Genomic DNA, 23,639 nt, shown 5'->3' with positions numbered 1-23,639 from the left:
ACTGTACCCCTGCCAGGCCTAAAACCACACTGCGTCTCTGAAAGAATTTTTTCCGCAACACTGGAGAGTCTATAGGACAGAATTCTAGCTAGAATCTTCCCCGTTATTGACAAGAGGGATATCCCCCTGTAGTTCCCACACATCGTCCTATCCCCTTTTTTGAAGATGGTAACAATCAGTGCATCACGTAATTCGTCAGGTATTTTCTCAGTTGTCCACACAAGTGTAAAAAGGCAGGGCAGTTTCTTGGTAAGTTTAGTTCCACCATGCTTGACAACTTCTGCAGGAATTCCATCAGCACCAGCAGCCTTCCCACTCTTCATTGCTCGAATGGCGGCTTTTGTCTCGACTAGTGTTGGCTCTTCTCCTAGCTGCAGATGGGTTGGCAGCTGTGGGACTTTCTGCAGGACTGGATCAGCTACAGTGGATGTTTGGTTCAAAAGATTTGAAAAGTGTTCTTTCCAGCAATCTCTGATGGCATCTTTGTCTTAATGGAGCACACCATTCTTGTCTCGAACAGGTACAGAGCCATGTGACAGAGGACTGTACAGTTTTCGTGTCTCTGCAAAGAAATCCCTTGTCTTATTCTGATCCGCCAAGCTCTGAAGCTCCTCTGCCTTTTGTGTCCACCAATCATTCTGCATCCTTCAAACTCGTCGCTGCACATCTGTTCGTATGCTGCAGTATGCTTTCTGTTTCTCCTTGTTTCTAAGATCATTTTGCCAGGCTGCAAATTTAGATCGTCTTTTATTTATAAGTTGTTCTATTTCTAGGTCATTCTCATCAAACCAGTCTTGGTGGTGCCTTTTCGCTTTGCCTAATACCTCCTCGCATATCTCAGTGATACCGCTCTTTAGATTTGTCCAAGTCGAGTTGACATTTTGGTCATAGATTTCAGCTGATAGTCTCGCATTGATTTTTGTTTGAAAGTCTTTTTTCACATCCAGTTTATTGAATAGATTCACGTTGTACTTTGGCCTTGCTGTCCGTTTAGCTCTTCTCTGTTTAGGCTGTAGAGTGAAACTCAGCAGAGTTTTCACCAATCTGTGATCCGTCCAGCAGCTATCTGTTGAGTTGATCGCTTTGGTTACTCTTACATCTGCCAAGTCCCGCTGTTTGGTGATTATATAGTCTATCAAGTGCCAGTGATCGGAGCGAGGGTGCCTCCAGGTTGTTTTCCTTCTATTCTTTTGTCTGAACAGGGTGTTTGTAATCACAAGGTTAAGTTCTGCACATTTAGTGAAAAGCATGAGACCATTGTCATTTATACTGCCAATTCCCTCTTTGCCGATGACGTCCTTCCATGTCGTGCTGTCCGTACCAACTCTTGCATTAAAGTCTCCAAGAAGCACAACCTTGTCAGCTCTAGGAATATGCGATACAGTGTCATCAAGAGCTGAATAGAATAGCTCTTTATCATCTTGTTCGGCCATCAGGGTCGGAGCATAGGCACTGATCAGTGTTGCTTTCCTGTTCTTACTGATGTTTATTTGTAAGGTCATCAGTCGGTCTGAAATGCCGACAGGTAGATGGTCCATGTGCTTAACAAGTTCATTTTTAACGGCGAAACCTACCCCATACAGCCTATGATCTTTAGCATATCTCCCTTTCCAATAGAATGTATAACCACCTCCCACTTCTGTCATCTGGCCCTCATCAGCAAGTCTTGTCTCCTGTAGTGCAGCAATATCAATATCATGTCTTCTGAGCTCACGTGCCACAAAAACTGTGCGACAGTCAGGTCGATCACTGCGCTGATTGTCCATGAGCATGCGTACATTTCATGTTGCTGGTGTAATCTGTTGTTTTCTACCGCAAATAGAGTGAACCATCTAGACGTGGTAATCCAGCCAGGTGAAAAAAGGAACAGACCATGTATAGGACACCTTTTCTAGTCCCTTCCTCGGATTGAGGTGAGCGGGGCGGTCCCAAAAAAGGGCTGCTCAGACGTGAAAGCAACTACCAAACATCTCTCCTGTTCCATTCAAGAGACGAGCGACTGATAAACTTCCACCGCCTGCGTGCTGGTTGGGAGCTGAGGACTCCCAGGTTTCACTACCCTGTCCCCGTTGCCACCTTCCAATCGTCGCAGGGCTTGGTTGGTTGGTTTGGTGCAAGCAGAAAGCCGTGAGTGAATTTAAGTGGTTCTTCTGATGCACTGCAGAGATCCACTAACTTGGCTAGTCATACTCTGATCCAATGACAAGAAGACCTAGACAATTAGGAGTATGACAAGTTGCAGTACGCGGCCGTTGATCTGCAAGAGATTCTTTCGCCCTTTCCAACTGGTGTTTTTGCCGTCGGGATAGTACATGCCGGAATGTTGGGTGGATGTTGTTTTCAGTTCCCTCCAAATCCTCATTTCAAAGAAAGGGAGGGGTTGCCGGTTTAGTCGCCGGCGACCCGACCCGTGGCACAGGTAGTACTGGGTTACATGGTTACCAGTAGCAGGCTAGCACATGACCTGACCTTTAGCAACTACTAACTGACAGTCTCCGGACCAATTTTTCTTTGGACAATACGGCCATGATCAGTACGCAGAGCTTTTGAAAAATAAGCTTTAATATTTTTTCATAGCCAGAATAATATTTTTTAAATATGAAATTCTGAAAATCAGAAAGAATGGAGCAAAATACATACTCCAGAATTTCTCTAAAAATTTAAAACTAAAACCAAAAGATATACAGACACGTTTGTATTTTCCATGGTCAGAAAATTGGCCGAGTTATTCAAACATCATGGGCTTCCCAGAAAAATGAGCCGAGACGCTCCTCCACAGCTGATCGGTTGCGATATGTGTATGCAGTTAGCAACTGTACAAAATTTGAAAAATGCTGACAAGAAGCCATTTGGAAGTTATTATTCTCTAATCACTTGTATATCAGGAGCTTCTGAATATGTTTAAATTATAAGCAGAACAGAGAGGCCAGATGGGTGAACTTGTACAACCCATTCTACCACGAGGAGATAAGGCCATTTAGCAGAGTACTATGCTAGTCCTTGCACGTTTCTGAGGACACATTTCTATCACACATTTTGAAATGATATGTATATCTATTATACTATGAACTGTTTGAAAATCCTTTTTCTTTCGTTTTATGCCAAAGGAAGCATTCCTAATGGTGAATACACTATAGGCCCTAGCCTGAGATGGGCCGACCTATTATTAATAAGGTAACGACATTGGAGTTCGCATATAACATTCAAAATTGATGCCGAAAGTGGCTATATACTGGTAATAAAACAGTGGCTAACACCCATGCGACAGAGGAACCAACATTGGTGCTCACGCAAAGCAAGACAGCTACTGAGAAATAATTATACAAACATGCAGGAGAACACAACTGGTGTCAGAATTATGAATAGTGTATATAACAGATCATACAAAAGTTCAAATAACTGATTGGACAGTTGATTGGCATTTGATATAGATAGTATTTCCTTTGCCTGGCAGAAAGAACCACTTGCCAGTTCAAAAACTTTATTGGTTATATGAGAAAATCAGTAAGGAGTGCTACCTTAGACAAAATTATATAGAACCGTACAAAAAAACTATTGCATTTTTCAAGTTACATTTTATTATTTCTTAAAGATCACTTTATGGTTTAAATAACTCTTAATATAATGTTTTGGATATAGTATATCATAATATTTTTTATCATTTATTTTTCTTATGTGGCAGATCATTCATCAACACATATTCAGTTGATAATATGTAAAGTTTAGTAATTAACGTAACACATCGTTAATCTTTAAAGAAAAAAATTTAAACTGCTTCAGTAAACGATTCGTAATAAAAACTTTACTTCTATTTAGAAGTCTAAAGCATAACATAATTCTTATTTGGACCACTGACTCTGAAACAACATCCATTTTTATTAAATCTATAGAAAGCATCTAATATGTAACTAAGTATAGTGCTGACAAACAGCAATACTTATTATATATTACTCTATATGTTACATAATATTAAATTGAACAACATAAATATTCTACAGGCGATATCTCTGGGTTTGATTATCCACTACCCTTTGGAAGTCCTATCCACTGGTTTTGAAAGTTAAAAGTCCACTTGCCTAATTAATATAGTTATCATATTTTGTATATTAAGAGCAGACAAATCTTGTTTGAAACATGAATGTTGATTTATTTGTTATAGTTTATGCTGATCCCTCTTCGCTCAAACAGTTTACTGTTTTCATCTACAGAGTTTGTCTGCCTGATAATTTTACATAGCTGATGAGTTAATAACTAGTAATTGGTAAAGTTGTATCACTGAGTTCCGAAATAGTCTGACTTGTAGCTTGCGACCATGACAGAAGTTTTTAGGTATATGGCCCGTCAATTTTTTATTACATGCTTTTAAATGTAACTATTTACTAGAGTTATATATGTATATAGTAGATGGTATGCAGCGAGTAATGCAATTGCTTATACAGTAACTAAGCCCTAATCATAATCAATACAGATTTGTTGGGTCAGTGAAGAAATGATTTTATACTATAGCGTTGAATAATCGTTTGTATAGATAGCTACGGATTATAGCCATTTGTGATTGTTTGGATTATTATGACTGTTAGGTGGAGCTTACTTTTGGAGAGGGGCCAACTCAAAGTTGAACAAAGCAGACAACTCCCTTCATATGATATTTTTTACAAAGCGGACTTCATTTAGTGAGACATTGGAGGTTACCTAACTTCATGGTGAACTGCATTATGAATAATTATTGCCAAATAGACCATGATTATAAGAATACTGGCTGTAAAGAACTTGGCTATACTTAATATGTTTGTAGATAATAAGGTTAAAGGCATGCTTATATAGAAAACGGATATGAAAATACATGACCACGTTGAACATGGTTATACATGGAAAACATGTCTATACATGCCACGGCTATTGAAAAGATGATCACAGCAAACATAGCTCTATCAATATAGAGACCATGGTCTTATAGGACGTGGTTTCAGTGGACACCAAGAGCAGACATGAAAAACATAACGGGCGTCAATCAAATTGTTAAAGTTTAATAATTCCATCAAAATAATTGGTGGGAAAAAGACTGTCAGTAGAATCAGCTGACTAATAATCCCAACCGTACCTTGTTTTTGGACTGGTTGGATAAAGGACAGAAACATGAAGGTTGTGGTTATGGGGTTACTGTGAACATGATTGTAGAGAACACTGTTATAGTGAACATGGTTAAAACATTGCTTACAGAGCCAATTTTTTATACATCATGGTGACAGAGAAAATAAAAAGATATTTATATCAAAAACATGGATATTGAAAACCTTTTTATAGAGAAAACGGATCTGATAGCCATGTTTGGATCGTCGTGACATTAGTGAAATAGATGAGAGTGCTATAGATGTCTTAGAAGACATGGCTATCAATAGTAAAGTCGTAGAGTAAACGGCTTTAGAGAATATGGATATAGAGAACATGAATATAGAAAAAAAGAATGTGCTTTTTAAAACATGGCTAAGGAGAATACGTTTATTGAAGACATGGCTAAAAAGAACATAGTTTGAGTGAAGAGTATAGAAACAAGGGAACCTTTAAAATCTAAAGTGCTGGGGAAATAAGGAGACTCTGTCTAAAAGTTGGTTTGAACACATCATTCTGTTTCTCTTATTGTGAAAGTCATTGACACCCTGATAAGACCATAAAACAAATAAAAGTGTAGCTAGGATTGACTCGACTCACAAAGACATGGAGAAAATTTAATCGAGTGATATGGCCATGATCACCATTGCCATTCAACAGACAGGTTTTGAAATAACAAAGTAATCAATAAGAATATGGGCTGGATAAGTTGAAATGTTGTTCCAGGACGTGATAAAGCTTACTTTGATCATCCTTACAATGATATGCCAAAACTGTCACCATCACCTATTGAGAAACACAAAGGTTTTCCTAAAACAAAAAGTCCTGCAATTATCTTCTTTAAAGCCAAACCATAAATGGAATGTCAGAAATGCATAGATTGAACGGGCAATATCAATATCATGAGAAGTGAGTAATATCAGCATCAATCAGACCTCCAAATCACTAAATTTCAATTCTTCTTGATGTTTAACTTTGGTCTGACTCGCTTATTTATTTCATCAAAAAGATTCAGTTATTCACAAGACCAAGTTTGGAGAAGTCAAAGTCCATCTAGTGATAGTCTCGGTTATCTTATTTGAGAGCCTTTAGGGTTAGTGAGGTAGAACGACAAATGGAAGTGAAAGCTGGCGCTGTAGAGACCTCGACAACAAAAACCTCACTGAACTATTATACACACAGTGCACCAAATGTTTGCAAATTAAAAGCACTAAAACAAAAGCCAAAGTAACTTTCACTATACACATAAGCTATTTACCGATATTCATAGACTCACAAGCCCTATCAATGTTTATGTTGTTTTTATTTAAATAAAGACTTCTAGACTGTTGCAGACGAGTTGTTTTTGGAATTTTTTTGATCTTGATTATGTTTATCAAAATTTAAATTGTTTGTTGCTGTTCAATATCGAGTTCATCACCTATCATCCCAAATTATTACTATTTATGGGGGACGACTCATACCTCCTTTTAAATAATAACATAACTCTCTTGCAAACCTGCTAATTCCTTACCACAGTTGAGTTATGTTGCAACTATTACAGTAGATGTCTTGCCACGGCGACCAGTATGTTTTCTCCTACTGTAAAAAGCTTACTATTGTATACTTTAATATATGTAAAACTTGAGCTCGACTAAGAGCATGAGTCATAACCAACTGGCCAAAGTTATTAGCTTCAGACCCAGTAACCTAATGGCGGTCAAATTGAGGTGGCAGTCAAACAGAGGTGGCGGTCAAATGAGGGAGGGGTCAAATGGCGGTGGCGCTCAAATAGATCTAGCGTTGTATTTTTTTAAACGGCTGTATTTTTTCAAACAGTTTGTCAGAATTTTGAGAAGATTAATTTAACCTTTTTACGAGTGAAGTGAATGTCGCCTACTTTTGCACTCCCTTCGGTCGAAGCTACGTTAATCCTTTTTGATGCAATAAATCTGTTAACTTGTCAAATAACTTCAAATAAATATACATTGGCAAGATGAGAAATATCTCTACCAATGGATATCTCTTGCTTGCAATTAACACACGATGATATTATAGCCTGTGGTCCAGTGCCCCACTTCGCAATTTGTTAATGTGTTCAATTTTTTTTAATTTCATTTTTAATTTGAGGGATATTTCTATTTTATAGCTATTTCTAACGATGTTGCATAAATGTTTATTGCACTTATTAATATGTTTGCCTCAGTTTGCAACAAAAACTGGCTTTTCATATATGGTAGAATAGGAATTACGAGCGACGATAAATAGTAAGCAATGTTAAGATAACTGCAAAGATGCTATGAAATAATATGCTATTCATCTGCAAGTATTAATGTTTTATGATGATAATATGTTATACACAGTAATACTTCAACTTACGAGTGCTCCAACATACGAAAAACTTGAGATACGCGCCAGCTTTTAAGCAAGTGTTAGCACTAACACTTTGACCATGTTTGACCACTTTTGACGACTTTAACATGTTTGAGATACGAGCATGTGAGTTAGTTGTCAAGTATGCTGGAGGTGTTTTATGAGAACAGCATCACTCTGTATTTTTCAACTGCTCAGGTTATACTTTTGTACCACTTTTTTTGTGCACGCTATTCAGTGCAGAATTATATGAATTAAAAGTACTGTGCGTTCACCGAAAGTTTGCCATTAAAATGAAACATAATGCAAAGAAACAGCGAATGATAACAGATGATATTAAATGGAAAATTAATGAAAAATATGCGAAATATGTATGCGTGATTGAGCTAACTCAGCAATCTGATAGAAATACATACATCCACAAATATCAAACAAGGATTATATTTAGGGCATTTAGTTCGCAAAAGGACGAACCATAGTTTATAAACGTCATAGCGATCTTCACGACTGCTAATGGAGAGACTGCTCAGGGAATGGATGATAAATAAACGATTGGCCGATGACAGCGTACTGAAACGATGCTATGTAAAAAGGCCGGTGCTAGGTGAAATTTATAAACAATAGACTTTGGCATAAATGATGTTTGAACCGCTTTTTGTTAAACCGATAACAGTCATATTTTGAGTTTGTTACTGGTGGCAAGTGATTTAATTACTCTTCATTCCTTTGGTGTTGTGAAACAAAAAGTGACAGAAAGAATGATATAACTGAAATAATGAAAAGTGGTGTTGATTTTTGTATCAAGTTATACTAAAATGCAATATCGTAAATTAAATGTTTGATCATGTTTACTGATTAATCCACATATTATTATATATTATGTTATCATATGATTGATTATCAGTAGTAACAGTGATGTCAGACTTTTTGCCCTACAGCCCATGAAATCGGGTCGTTTGTTGTTAGGCTAACAAATGACATTGAAGTTGACAATGCCCTGTGATTGGATGCCGAAGTCTATTGTTTATAAATTTCACCCCAGAGGATTGAGGAAATTAGCACCCCAAATGAGAACGCGCGCGAAATGTGGGAATAATGGGTTGTTGGGTTTACCTGCCAAGCACGCTCGTTATCGCGCTCTAAACCACACGTTCTTAACTCGCACACTAAACTTCCACCTTCCCCATCTTGGAGAAGAGATTCTTTCAGCAAGCTTGAATCAGAACACAGAAGGAAACGACCTGCAACTTCATCAGCAATAATAAAGCATAAGAGTAGCAAGTGGTACATGAGGTGGAGTAGTTCAATTTCTGTTATTGGACGTAATTTTAGAGTAGGGTAAGTTGAGTTACATGGGAGATTTCTTGCGTTGGATTTTTTGAAGGCATGCAGTCCTATTGTTTAGATAGAGATTATTTCAAGAAATTATCTTGGTTGAAGTTTTTCGTGGAGCAGAAAGTTACTGAACTTCGTGAGGCTAACAATGCAGGGATAAGTTTATCTCTATGAAAACCATGTCGTGATACTGGTGCTGTTTGGGATAACATCTGCCTTCAGTGAGGACAGGTTCTTACGTGTGATGATGGTGTCAAGAGAGTTTTTCCAGTGAGGGTTATCCTCATGGGGCTTGTGATATTTTGTCTTAAATTTAGTCATTCTAAAAGTTCCAACATATTTTTTTCTCCTGCTTTGGTCTAAGGCAGTGGGCAGTAGATCACAATTGAAGTCTCTCAGGGTAACTTGAGTGCAATTTTCAAGTCCATATATTCCCATTAAGCGTTCCTCAAGTATAGTAAGTTCTGCAATAATGACCTTACGGTGTTTTATGTATATATAACTTACTTGTTCTTTGCAGAAGGTGGGTGACCAGTATGAGGTTGTCATAGGGAAGACCAAAAAACTCGTCCAAGTTTACCTAAGTTTGTGTAGCTACACTTATGGCAAGACAGGAAACCTCTGTAAGCACCTGTGGGCTATGATGATGAGTGCATTTGAACGTGGAACAAATGAACACCACTACAAGCCGCTCCAGCACTAATGGAAAGATTAGTTTTGGCTTTCAACAGGTAATACCATGGGACTTATTACTGTTTAAAATGATAAGAAGTCAACTAGTTTGCTTAGCCTTGTTATATGTAAAGTTTGACTATTCACAGTGAACTCTCATAAAACATCCTAAACTATTTTACAGGTCAGAAAGCACAGAAAGGCTGGTTGCAGCCGCTTCACCACAATACTTTTATAGATAATAAAATGATTAATACAGAAGGAGAAGTAGAAGAACATTTTGAATATGAAGAGGTTGTTAAAAGGTACTGGCCTAGTATTAACCATCAATGCTTCGTAAAATGGAGTGGTCATGTATGACTAACAAAAGCCAGCCATAAAGCTTACTATTACTAAAGATTGGAATTTTTTTAGACCAAGAATTCATTCGAACCACTTGCAGTACGAAAGTATAAATAATTTTTTTAAACTAGAACCTACTTGTGTTATACAATATACAGTTTGGTCATATGTGGGTATGATTACTCGAACACTAAAATTCATTATAGGTGGTTTGATATGTTACATTTTGTGAACAATTGTTTTGTTTTTATCATTCTAGCGAGAACAGTTATTCAGAAGGGGAAGTGATACCAAAGGTTTCTGAAATACAGCCCCAGAAATGGTAGGTTCCGAGACAAGGCACATGATCATTATATTTATACATGTTTTTCATTTATAAGCTATTTTGTCACACATGCTAGTTATGACATGTCAGCAATCATCATGGTATAACATGCCTGATGGTTATTATTTGCCACTGTGGTGATTGATTTGATAAAATCAAGTCAGAAGCCCCTTGTCCTATGTTCTCTGTTCAACAAACATACCACCTTCTGCTTCTTGCTTCATTACTCCAATGGTGTGTTTACTCTCCTGCTCAGTTTATTCAGTAATGATTTTTGCTTCTCAAATGATAGTACATTTTATGATTCATGCCGCAGTACATACTCTGTTTGAACAATGATGATTCAATAGTTAAAAGACAAGATTAAATAACACTGGGAGATATTGCTGTTTATAATATGCACATCATGTACATATTGAGTTTTTTTTTAAGGCGAGCAGCTATTGATGCATTCCACAAGAACATGTCGGATAAACTCAAACTACTATGAGGCGGCTATGTATGGTCCGGCCTTTGAGACCTTCATTGAACGGTGGAAGGCCCGTACAGCGAGTCAGAAAATCACTCTCCTGAACTCACCATTGTCTTTAGGAGAAGGATAGTTTTACGCAAAAGAGGTGAATTTTAGGGTGAATTGGCAGGGTGTAGTATTACCATAGTTTAGGTAACGAGTCAGTCAGTTATACATTAATGTACAAGCATGCCTCACATGGTATTCAGTATTGATAGCTGTTTGATACATGCCTAACTATTAGGCCCACACTCTAGCGGTTTTGGGACTAATAGTTTGGCTGGTGTCAGACACTCCTCATCAGATATTCTGGATAAATTTTTGTGATTAATCGAGGTATCATCAGATTTATACCATGTGTGGTATTGTTGGTAGGTGTTTCTGATAACGTAAAGATAACGTAAAAGTAAGCGTGATGCGGTCCATGCGGTAGGTGACAGGAAACTGTTTATTGACAGGAAAACACAAAGTGGGACCGACAAGGTATGCGAATATAATATTGATACAATAGTGGGAAGATAACTCTAAAGTACATAATACAACATCTCTCTTTCTCAGACAAACATGAACATTGAAAGCGTAGCATTTACCTAAAGACATATTGATTGAGAAATGATTGTCACATTAATATTAACAATAGTGCAGTGACCTACAAAGGTCACAGAACCTTGAAAAGCTAGAGTCTGAACCAGGGGGCTGACACCACGCTGTCGGATTCATAAGTCGAGCTTCACAGGCTGCCTAACCGTACGACCAGACCTCGATATATAGTGCCCCTTTGGACTGTTTGGTGGCGGTTTAACATTGTCCTCTATATTTTCGATCGGTCGTATGTCAATGCGGTTACGACGAATTGAAGTTCCACCTGAGTTTCGGAGAAGATAGGACCGAGGGGCATTTGGGACAGCTGCTGCTACTACAGCTTCACGGTTTAAATCTGGAACAAAGACCTGTTGTCCAGGGTCAAGCAGTGGCAGTTCTCTGGCGCGGTGTCGGTTGTCATAGGAGATCTTGCTTTTCTTTCTCTGGTCCTCCTCCTGAGCACGAATGCTTTGGAGGTTAGGCTTAGAGGCCTCCAGCGTGACGGGAAGTGCTGGGACAGTCGTTCGGAGTTGTCGGCCCATAAGCAACTCTGCAGGAGATAATCCATTCTCAATGGGTGATGAACGATATGCCAGCAATGCAAGATAAGGGTCGGTCTCTTTTTTCAGCATGGACTTTATGGTTTGAACGGCTCTCTCGGCTGCGCCGTTCGATTGCGGGTGCTTTGGCGAACTAGTGATGTGTTTAAAACCATAGCCGGTGACAAATTTTTGAAATTCTATCGAAGAGTACTGCGGCCCATTATCTGAAACCAGTAGCTCAGGAATTCCGTGACGTGCAAAGATGCTTTTCATGTGACCAATGGTCTCCAGGCTGTTGAGCTCTTTCAGCATAGCGACCTCGACATAACGAGAATAATAATCAACTAGCAATAGATACCAACAGTCTTTAAAATAAAATAGGTCACTACCAACACGCTCCCATGGGCGAGACGGGAACTCTGATCTCATCAGTGGCTCTGGAGGAACTCGGGCTAATTTTCGACACGATTCACATGAGCGTACCATTTCCGCAATTTGTTGCGACATCCCGGGCCACCAAATTGACTTCCTTGCTCGATCTCTGCACTTAGTAATGCCTAGGTGGCCTTGGTGAACTTTCTGTAGCACTTCGAGACGGTCAGCGAGCGGAATGATTATACGATCGTCGAAAACGAGTACTCCATAAATTATGGTTATTCTAGAGCGATTCTCAAAGAAAGGACGTACTAATGAGTCATTAGACGTCATATACGCAGGCCACGACGTATTAACAAAGTGGTGAACTTTTGCCAATACCTCATCATTTTTCTGTGACTCTATGAGTTTGCTGAGTTTCTCATTGGAGGCGGAGTAAAGCAGAGTACTGCGAGCATGATTTTCTACTTCCTCTAAGAATGCTATGTCCTCCACAGTAGGAACGGCCTTTGAACGGGAAAGTGCATCAGCAACAATATTTTGCTTCCCAGGAATGTGTTCCATCCGGTACCGGAAGCGTAACATGCGCATGCCAAATCGTTGAATGCGAGCAGGCATTTTGCTGAGTTCTGTGTCATTAAATAAAGAGACGAGCGGTTTGTGATCGGTTTGAATACTAACAGTCATGCCTATAATGTAATTTCTGAACTTTTCGCATGCCCATACAATGGCGAGGGCTTCCTGTTCAATCGTGGCATATCGTTGCTCAGTGTCGGTGAGTGCTCGTGACGCAGCGTAAACTAAACGAAGCGTACCATCGGGTTGTACTTGTAGTAATGCAGCACCAATGCCATTCCTACATGCATCTGTCTGGATGATAGTTTTGCGAGTTGGGTTGTAAACCGCCAACTCTACAGATTGGGACAGCTCATCTTTGATGTTGGTGAAGGCTTTAGCTTGCCGGTCTCCCCAGTACCACGGACAGTTTTTGCAGAGCAAGTCCCTGAGCGGTGTACTGAGATCACCTAGACGCATAGTGAACTTACTGAGCTGGTTGGCCATGCCAAGAAAACTTCGCACGTCACTCACATTTTTCGGTGTCGCAAAATCTCGGATGCCCTGGATGGCGTCGGGGTTAGGTTTAATGCCATTGGAGCTTATTACGTGGCCTAAAAATTTGATGCTCCGACAGGCAAACTGACATTTGGATTCATTTAGTGTCATACCGGCGCGTACCATTCGATCTAACACCGCACGGACTCTATTATCATGTTCTTGTTGGTCGTTTCCCCATATACACACATCATCCATGTGGCAAATTACTCCCTCAAGGCCATCCAGTACGCTTGAAATAATCTTTGAGTAAATCTCAGGGCTAGACGACAACCCAAACGGTAACCGGTTAAAAGCGAAACGGCCAAATGGAGTGAGGAATGTTGTCAGCATTCTGGCTTGAGGGGTCAACGGAATTTGGTAGAATCCTGAATTCGCATCTAGCTTGGTAAAAAGTTTACCAGTGCCTAACTTTGCCAGACTTGATTCAACATGGGCCATTGGATATATCTCCCTTTTGACATCTCTGTTTAGCTTAGTATAGTCAACACAAATACGGACACGGGAGTTTGGCTTCGGCACAACTACCATCGGAGAGCACCAGTCACTGGGTTTATCGACAGGGAAAATTACATTTTCCTTAACCATCGCATCGAGTTCTGACTTGACGTGGTCGAGCAACGGATAAGGTACAGTTCTTGGCGTGTTTATGGCGTACGGTTGACAACCTGCCCGCAGCGTGATATCAGCCTCCTGCTTCATACAGCCCAGACCCTGAAACAGCTTAGGAAACTCACATTTAAAATGGTTAATAGTATGCACATGATCGACATTACAACTGACTTTTACCAGACCTAACTCAATGCATGCATTTCTACTGAGCAACGCTTTTGTCTGGTTGACTACATATAGACGTTCATAGTGTTCAGCATTATTTACGCTCAATCTAGCTGAAAAATAACCTAGCACAGGTACTCTACTATTTCCAGGGCCTACTAAAATCTTGTCATTTGGTTTTAAACTTTGACAAGAACACAAGCTACTAGGTATAACAGAAACGTCAGCACCAGTGTCAAGTTTAAACTTCACGGACACAGTTTTCGACTCTGGCTCACCCATGTGCACATCAATACTTTTCATCCATGGGTTACTGTGATTTTGGTTATCCTGGACTTCACCTAGGAATACCCTCTCTATCTCTGCCTCTACCTCATCGACAGACGTACGGCTGTTGGAATCTGACTTAGGCTTACCGGCTGACATCAAGCATACTTTCGAAAAATGTCCTATTTTCGAACATTTCCGGCAAACAGCACGCAGAGCAGGACAGCTTCCTCTTGAATGCTGGTAGTACCCACAGTTTTTACACGGTTGATGTTGCCCTTGGCGCTGATAGCCAGAGGCTGGGGGTAGGCGATGGCTATTGCGATTTGGCTCACGTCTTTGATGATTATCGCTATGGATAGTGTCGACAGAGGTGTTATCCTCACCGCGACTCAACAACTTCATCTGACGTTCAACTTGCTCAGATTGCCTCGCCATGGCAACTGCCTTTTCCTCAGTAAGCTGGTCCAGCTCCATTTTTTGCATTTCTCTGCTAACATCTTTGTCCGCAATTCCCACTACGATCCGATCTCTAATCTGCTCTGATCTACGATCTCCGAAGTCGCATCTATCCGCCATGTGGTTTATTGCACGAATAAATTCTTCAACAGACTCACCGGGAAGCTGGTCACGTCTGAAGAATGTTGCTCTTTCAAATATAACGTATTTCCTTGGAGAAAAGTATTTGTCGAAACCTTCTTTCACCTTTGTGTAAATTTGTTTGTCTTCTGTAGACAGTCCCAGGCAATTAAAAATTGTCTCACTTTTTGATCCCATTGTATACAGCAAACTATCGATCTGCAGCTGATTTTCTTGCTTATCTAGCTGTGACAGGCTACGGAATCTGCCCCACCTGGTGGACCACTCAGCCCACCTCTCCGGTACAAAGTCAAATTCTGCCGGTGGGTTAAACTTTGCCATACTTAGCGTCGATTAAAAGAAGATCAGACCAAAAACTTTCTAGCAAGGAATTAACATAAATGTTCTCACGATGTAATATTAGTACTGGTCACCATGTGGTATTGTTGGTAGGTGTTTCTGATAACGTAAAGATAACGTAAAAGTAAGCGTGATGCGGTCCATGCGGTAGGTGACAGGAAACTGTTTATTGACAGGAAAACACAAAGTGGGACCGACAAGGTATGCGAATATAATATTGATACAATAGTGGGAAGATAACTCTAAAGTACATAATACAACACCATGTAAGACATAACGCAAAGCATATTTCACATAAAAAAGAACAAATATCATAATAATTACAGGACTAAAATTGGAGTGCAGCCTTCAGCAGTGGCAGAAGAAAAAGGCTACTCGGCACAACAACGAGCTAACGTGGAGGTTTCCGTAGGAAGGCTGCTGAACATGCCTATAGGAAAAAAACCAAGAAGAACCATCCTGCCCCACATCATTTACCATTCTGTGTGGAAAGAACCATTTTGTTAGGCAAAACTCACTCCAAGAAATGATACCGGTATGTTTATAGGTATAGAAGTATAGTCTATGGCTGTGACTTGCGCTTTTATTTAACTGTACACACCAAAATTAATAAATGATGATGTCTTATGAATGATAATGGTTTTTTGTTTACACGTCCAAAGCTCTGTGAGAATGTCAGCAGGCCATGCATTTTATTCACAGCTGTCCGATCCACATGTTTGAATGGAACATAGGTGTAAAATATTATAAATCTAAAAAACCATCTCCTTAAATCTTTTATCATTCAATCAATTTTGTTGATCAGTTTTTGGAATTACTTGTCATTATTGTTGATTAGATGCATGTGAGTACATCTCAAGCCTCATTTGTTAGTTAACACTTTTGGATACGTTCTGTTAGTAACACTTTCTTTTGTTATTATTGTAGTAAGTCTTATGACACACTGAATGGTGATCAGTTGCCAGTGGCTCAAGAAGATACCATTACTACAACAGAAAATGTTCCAGCATCTCCCATATATGACATGGAAGCTCACCCCTTTGCATTATTTTGTTGTTTTATTTCAGGCGTGTTAGGTGTGAGACTTCATCCTCATACAGTCTGAATAGCATCTTACTGAGTATTTCCAAATAAGGTTTTTATATATTAAAACTTATTGAAAGAATACAATGAACGTTCTGGATATACATTGTAAGTGTTTTCAAACTTAATCTCACATTTTATCACCTAGTCCGCCACATCATAAAGCGGACATGATTCCTGGATGAAGCACAAACATGAGTCTTTTTAATGGTTAACACCAGACATTGTTAGTCAAACTCTACTAATTTATGCTGTAGCAATAGTAAGGATTACGACGCTTTTGGGATTTGTAAAAGGATGTAAAGGCACAGCCTGGCCAATTGTCCTATTTATATTTATTGATACAGCTTAATGATAAAACGGAGCCTCTTGATGAATTGATGCCTGCATTTGTGCCAAGAATTGTCTATGTAGGTCACAGGTAACTTGATTTGATCAAGAATTATTAGTTTGATATTGTTACTTACTATTACAACTGATCTGTTTCAAGTCTCATGGTGAAATGTAGATGTGTAAGTGAGTTGTGGCTTGTAAAAATTCTGTACCAGTTGTATACCAGTAGTGCTATTCATCACTGTAAATAAATCCTTATTAGATCAGCTAAGCCAAAGGGGTTTTTATAGCTTACCACCCAAAGTGAGAGAATAAGTTCACTACATTCAATTGTACACACAAAAACATACAAAAACCGAGTTATCTTTTGTTCTTGGCGTTGAGAAAAAAGATGATCAGTTCCCAAAATTTACATAATCTCCAGTGAGAATGCATTTTTCTATAAACAACTGCTCAATCATGAACTGAAGCTTGGAAAACAGAGTACCAAATATCAACAAAGCTACTTCCTTGTTTAGATCAGAGCCGTATAGTTTCACAGAGTTTCGTGGCCAGCGGAAGCGTTTATGAGAGCTCTATTTTTATATAAGTTATAATGGAGAGGCTGCAACATTAACCAAAAAATATTACTCTCATTGGCCGTTGCGTTATAATTGATTGTTGTATACACCATTTAAAAGAGGACAAAATTTCCTACAAGTAGCTACAACTTTTTTTGTAAAGAAATAAAATAAATGCAAGATGAGATGTTGAGAGCGAGGTAAGAATATTCCATTAGAGATCAGTATGTCGATCGGGTTTGTTTGGAAACAGCATTGTTGTTTCCGGTTCTCGATGCAGGACTCTGAAGCTATACGACTTTGGTTGCGATGTCATATGTTGCGGCACAAATCCGCTTTCTTCACTTTTCTCACAAGAGTTTTTGGGGTGCTAATTTCCTCTCGCACTCCGGTGCTATCTATCAAAACTATAAAAATAGACGTTCGGACAAGTTGGCTAATGGTCGTGCATTAACCCTTTGTGAAGACACCTGTGTTCATCCTAACTGCAAAATGTTGAAAGGGCGACAAAAGCAAACGTCATTAGATAGGTTTATCTTAAAACGGCTGGCTGGTCGTGGAAGCGAAACAAAGAAACAATTACCTAACCAGCGAAAAACTTCAAACTATGAACGCCGAAAACTTTTTAATTATGTTAAGTTAAAAATGAAAGTTTGCTTTTAGGTTTGCTTCTAAGTTTGTCTTTTAAGACATTGATAAAATCCAGATTTATCAATTTCAACTGTCGTAATGAAGGATAACTTATATCTCCCTCCCTGGCAAATGCTAGCGTTAGCTGCTATTGTATGTATTTAATTTTACATTTTAATTAATCCCATTTCTTTGCATTATTTTTAATTTGTTGCTTTTTGAAAGCATGCGGTGTGTTAGGACAATAAACAACATGTGCTTTTTGTTACAATATCTAGTTTTGAGTGTTTTATTTGCATTTTTAGAGTATGGAAACCAATCAATATATATTTAACTGTTATATATATAAATAATATGCACCAACATGCAAGCGAATTAACATACGAGCTCAGTCTCGGAACGCATTAAGCTCTTAAGTCGAAGTATGACTGTATTACAGATAAATATTCAAAAAACAAGTTACATACACAAACCATTCCTATAATACAAACAGAAACAACATTTAATAATTTTGAAACAAAAGTTATTTACATCGATTGCTCTGCAAGTTGCAATCTGATTGTTGCATCCGATGGAACGAACATCTTCTGGCTATCATGGCTTCAATAGCTTCAATACCTTCTACAATGTCTTTTGACCTCCACTCTTCTTCCGCACTGCTGAAATAGTTAGTATCAGGGTCCAAACAATTGTTTGGGGAGAGAAAAACTTTCGACATTGTATTTCACACAAAGGATAAACTTCTACCTGCATTGCTAACCACAGCTTTTAGTCTAGAAGTAGTTATAGTTATACTGATAGTTATAGTAGTTATACCATCGTAAATGTAAACTGTTTATCACATACATGTACATTGTATGTCGGAGTATCAAGTACTTGTCAAAAGAGAACTACTACCAGCCTAATACAGTTATTAATGATGTCTACATTGTTGATTTCAAAAGTTTAACAAATAACAAACACATTCAGAGTTGGAAAATGGACTTGGATATGAACAGATACAACAAAATAATTAATTGCTACTAATATCACTGAACCATTATTAGCACAACTATGTAGACACTTTTTGACTGATCACTTGCTATTGGTTATAAAGTTTATTATTGGTTCATGGAGATCAATGAATAGGAAAAGAGGCGGTCAAATAGAGGTGGCGTTCAATTAAAAGGTGGCATTCAAATAGAGGTTTCAATGTTTGTTAAACAGATGGAAAATAAGCGGTTACAGCTTATACACCCTGTATAACTGTAACACAAAAATCTGTCTTTAAAGGTCGGGGTGTAATCTATAATTATATGAAAAATATTTTGTATATGCTGCCAACATGTATATATACATGTTGGCAGCATATACAAAATATTTTTCATAATTAGCATACAAGCATTGAAACCAGAATCATTAATGTTATCTGCAGCTGTTAATACCATGAGCAATTGTGTTTTTAACCTTTAAGCAGGGCAGAAAAATACAAGATGAGGCTGGATTTCAATAAAAATATTAATAATAAGTATAACATGAACCTTTAGCTAATTTGTGAACTATTGCTCAGAATAATGTAAGAAATTTAATGCACTATAACAATTAAAGCTTTGCTAAAAGTATTTAATTACAAAAGTAATTGATTTCATGTTTTCAACGTTGGAAGATAGAGTCAGGAGGATCAGCCAATTTACTCATATCCAAAAAGGTGCAGTTCTTAGTCGTGTTCAATTTGGTCTCACCAAACTGAACCAAGGCTTGTCAATTAACAAAAAGCAAACGCAAATTTTGACCACAGTGCTCCGTATATTTTACCACAAATATATAAATAAATTTTAACTCAATATACAACAGATGTGATCACGCAACAAAAAAGATGACTCATTATACAGTTTTTATTTAACCAGATCAAAATATATGGTGGGTCCAAATGCATTTGAACATGTACAGTCGTATGTCTTATAATGAAATGGATCACATAAAGTATGAATTTTAAAGTGCGTTTTGAATTGATTACGGTGAGTAAAGCTACTACTGCACTTCTAACATTGAATTGGCTCCCCTCTAGTGTGAGTCCTCACATGACATGTTAGATGATGGCGAAGAGCAAACTGACTACTGCATACCTTACACTGAAATGGTTTTACGCCGGTGTGAGTCCTCATGTGTCTTGTTGAAAGATGGTGAAGAGCAAATTGACTACTGCATATCATGCACTGGAATGGTTTTTCTCCAGTATGAGTCCTCATGTGAATTGTTAAATTGCCGCTCTCAGAAAATCTTCTACTACATATATTGCATTGAAGCGGTTTTTCTCCGGTATGAACCTTCCTATGCCCTGTTAAATTATGGCGATGAGCAAACCGACTACCACATATCTTATATTGGAATGGCTTCTCTCCGGTATGTGTTTTCATGTGAGTTGCTAGATAACTACGGCGAGCAAAGCTAGCATTGCATAGCTCACACTGAAGAGGTTTCCTTGCAGTGAGACCTTTTATTTTTGTCTTTACAGCAGTAGTACATAACAATCTTCCAGATGTATCATTTCTATCTCTTTGAAAAGATTTCTGTCCACAATCTTTACATATAATATAAATTGATAGTTTCTGACCCACAAGCTTAGTAAAATGTTTCACACTCCAGAATTTTTATACCATAAAAACGCCACTTGAACCCTGTAAATATTATAATATTTTTAAGAGTTTTCATTGCAAGTATATGCCTAATATACTTCTATAATACAAATAATAATATGAACCATCAGATGTAAATAATAAAGATGAGAGGATTTTGTGGGTGACTACATTTGAATATGTTGCTATGCATATATGCATCTTAGCTCATGTTGCAACAACCACATCAATGATAAGGACAGATAACATTAACAACCTTTAGATGCATTTTGGTGTAAAAAATTTGTGTGACACTCGAGTCTATCTATCTGTTCTGAAGTAGTTGATATACAGTAAAGCCTCTAATTGAATGTCATTGCGCTCTAGTTTTCAATCTTTCCTTTTTAGTGGTGGTCAATTGGAGGTGGCGTTCATATAGAAGCTGGTGTTGTATTTTTCAAATGGGTTGTCAGAATTGTGGGAAGATAAAGTTAGCCCTTCTAAGGGCAAAGCTAACACCGCCTATATTTTGCCCTCCCCTTCCGGTAGAGCGATATTAACCCTTTTGGAATCAATAAATTTGCCAACTTACCTACAAAGTGTCAAAAATATTTTAAAAAGTATGCACGGAGCAACAGAGAAATATTTCTACCAATTTATATTGTATCGTTGGAAATTAACCTGCGGAGGTATTATAGCTTGTGTTCTGTTTGACAATTTGTTGCCGCTTCCAATTTTCATTTCATCCTAAATTTGAAAACATGTTTATTCTATATGTTTACTCAATGATGTTTCATAAAAGCTTATTGCACTCATTGATATGTTTTCAACAGCCTGCAGAAAAAAACTAGCTTGGTATGCGCAATAGAAAAGGAGTTAAAAGCATCGATCAATTGTAAGATCAGTTTATAGCAATGATGCTATCAAACAATATGCTATAAATCTTCAAAGTTTACAGTTATAAAATTACAATCTATCAATTGCTACAAAGTTATATTTATGAACAAGTGACATAAATTAACCATACTTATATTCCATGCACAAACAAAAACTAACACTTTTTAAACTAAAATATTTGCCTTGTTGATTGCATAGCTATATGTTCTGATTGTTGCTACTCATGGGACGAACATTTTTGGGTTGTCCAATACCTTCGACAATGTCTTCTGACCTCAAGTCTTTTTCTGTCTATTGAACTAGTCAAACTTTGTGTTTCAAACACATTTTTAGCAGAGCAAACTTTTATTTGTTGCTTTTAGCACAAATGCAATGCGGGAATGTTTTGCTCACTAAACATAACCATTTAAAACAAGTCGTTCATCGACCATCATAAATGTTAATCGTTTTTCTAAAGGCTAAATGAACTTTGAAGTATCAAGACAACGTTTCCAATGACAAGAAACTACCATTAGCCAAGGATCGCTAAACATATTATGGAAATGTTTACTTTTCCATATCTATTTCCATAGACATAAATATTTCCAAAACTTTATGGAAATGGACATGGAAATTTTATTTTAGAAATATGGAAAGGTTATGGAAATGGAAATAATATGGAAATAAATTATTGAAATGTTATGGAAATGGAAAGAATATGGAAATTAATTATGGAAATGTTATGGAAATGGAAATAATATGGAAATGAATTATGGAAATGTTATGGAAATGGAAGAAAATATGGAAATAAATTATGGAAATGGGAATAATATGGAAGTTATGGAAATGGAAATGAATTATGGAAAAGTTATGGAAAAGAAATAAATATGGAAATGAATTATGGAAATATTATGGAAATGAAAATAATATGGAAAAAAATTATAGAAATGTAATGGAAATGGAAATAATATGGAAAAAAAATTATAGAAATGTTATGGAAATGGAAAAAACTATGGAAATGCTATGGAAATGGAATTAATATGGAAAAAAATTATGGAAATGTTATTGAAATGGAAATATAATGGAAATGAATTATGGAAATGTTATGAAAATGGAAATAATATGGAAATGAATTATGGAAATGGAAATAAATTGTGGAAATTTTATGAAAATGGAAATAATATGGAAATGTTATGGAACTGTTATAGAAATAGAAATTGTGACAAACACGTAGTTCCTGCTATTAGCCTGATAGCGTTATTAATTATTTCGTTAGAGTTGCCTTCAAAGTTTTAAAAAAGTGAAAAGCTTTTGATTTGGACAACAACAAAACTTCTTGTTATGGACGTAAACAATACATTATCAATATTATTTTGTGGACACTTTTTTACTGGTCACTTGATATTACAGATTCACGAAGATTAATAATTGTCAAAATGGCGATGTAATGGAGGCGACGTTAAAACAGAAGGTGTCGATCGTTTTTGCAACCTTTCTCTCATATAGAAGCAGTTAAATAGAGATGGCATTCCTAATAGAGGTGGGCCAAGTGGCGTTCAATTAAAGGTTTTAAGGTAATCAGCAGTTTCATCAGAAATGTACTTACTTGAAATCAGCTGGTACGTTTTGTTAATAAAGCAAACCTAAAAGGTCTGTAAGCTTGTACTCAATGAATTCTAATAAAAAGACTAAGAAAGCTATTAAAGTAAGTTCAAACATGTAAAAAAGGAAGCTCATAAAGCGTTTCATCCAAATTTAGTTTGAATGCAGTAAAAGCTAACATGAAGGACAAGTGCCATCATGAGACAATCCAACAGGGAAACAATTTTATATATTTATAAAACCAATAGTTAACTTTCAGGTTGAGTCATGATCTGTTCGTTTATGCTTCGGTCATGCCTTTGTGAAGACCATGAGCTGAACGCATCCAATGCACAAACTCAGTTCATAAAAATCATTAAAAGCCTGTCATTATCTTTTTATTTTTTAAACGCTTTTCCAAAATGCTACACAAAACACTACATTTTCTAACTGAATACAAAAAAAAAATGTTATTTTCGACCTTAACCATTATCAAATACTTGTCAAAATAAAAATACTTGTAAAATCACTCAAATCGATGATAAGCTGTGTGGTTGACCACACCGATGGACTGCTACGACGTCAGTTTGTGATCAGTGGCAAACAAAATCGTTGCTAGCGACGATGCGATAGACTTTCAACATGTTGACGTTTGGCAACTATGATCGGAACCATTAGCGTCTTGATTGGCTGCTTGTTGACCAAATCAGGTCAAATTTCAGCAGTTATGAAGATTGGTGT

General features: G+C 37.5%; 2 protein-coding genes across 2 annotated transcripts; both read right to left on the bottom strand.

Moving 5' to 3' along the window:
- Positions 1-647: 647 nt before the first annotated feature.
- LOC137388040 (craniofacial development protein 2-like) lies at positions 648-1,772 on the bottom strand. Its single transcript, XM_068074557.1, has one exon. It carries the CDS (start codon positions 1,770-1,772, stop codon positions 648-650), a length of 1,125 nt encoding a protein of 374 aa, XP_067930658.1.
- A 12,171-nt stretch (positions 1,773-13,943) lies between these two features.
- On the bottom strand, positions 13,944-15,223 carry LOC137388039 (uncharacterized). The gene is made up of 2 exons (XM_068074556.1): positions 14,242-15,223; positions 13,944-13,972 (listed from the first exon to the last, which is right to left on the bottom strand). The coding sequence occupies exons 1-2, from the start codon at positions 15,221-15,223 to the stop codon at positions 13,944-13,946; spliced, it is 1,011 nt and encodes a 336-aa protein (XP_067930657.1).
- Between the last annotated feature and the right edge of the window lie 8,416 nt (positions 15,224-23,639).

Source organism: Watersipora subatra, chromosome 2 (assembly GCF_963576615.1).
Source record: "Watersipora subatra chromosome 2, tzWatSuba1.1, whole genome shotgun sequence".
Classification (NCBI taxonomy): Eukaryota; Metazoa; Bryozoa; class Gymnolaemata; order Cheilostomatida; family Watersiporidae; genus Watersipora; species Watersipora subatra.
This window is presented reverse-complemented; position numbering and strand designations above follow the sequence as displayed.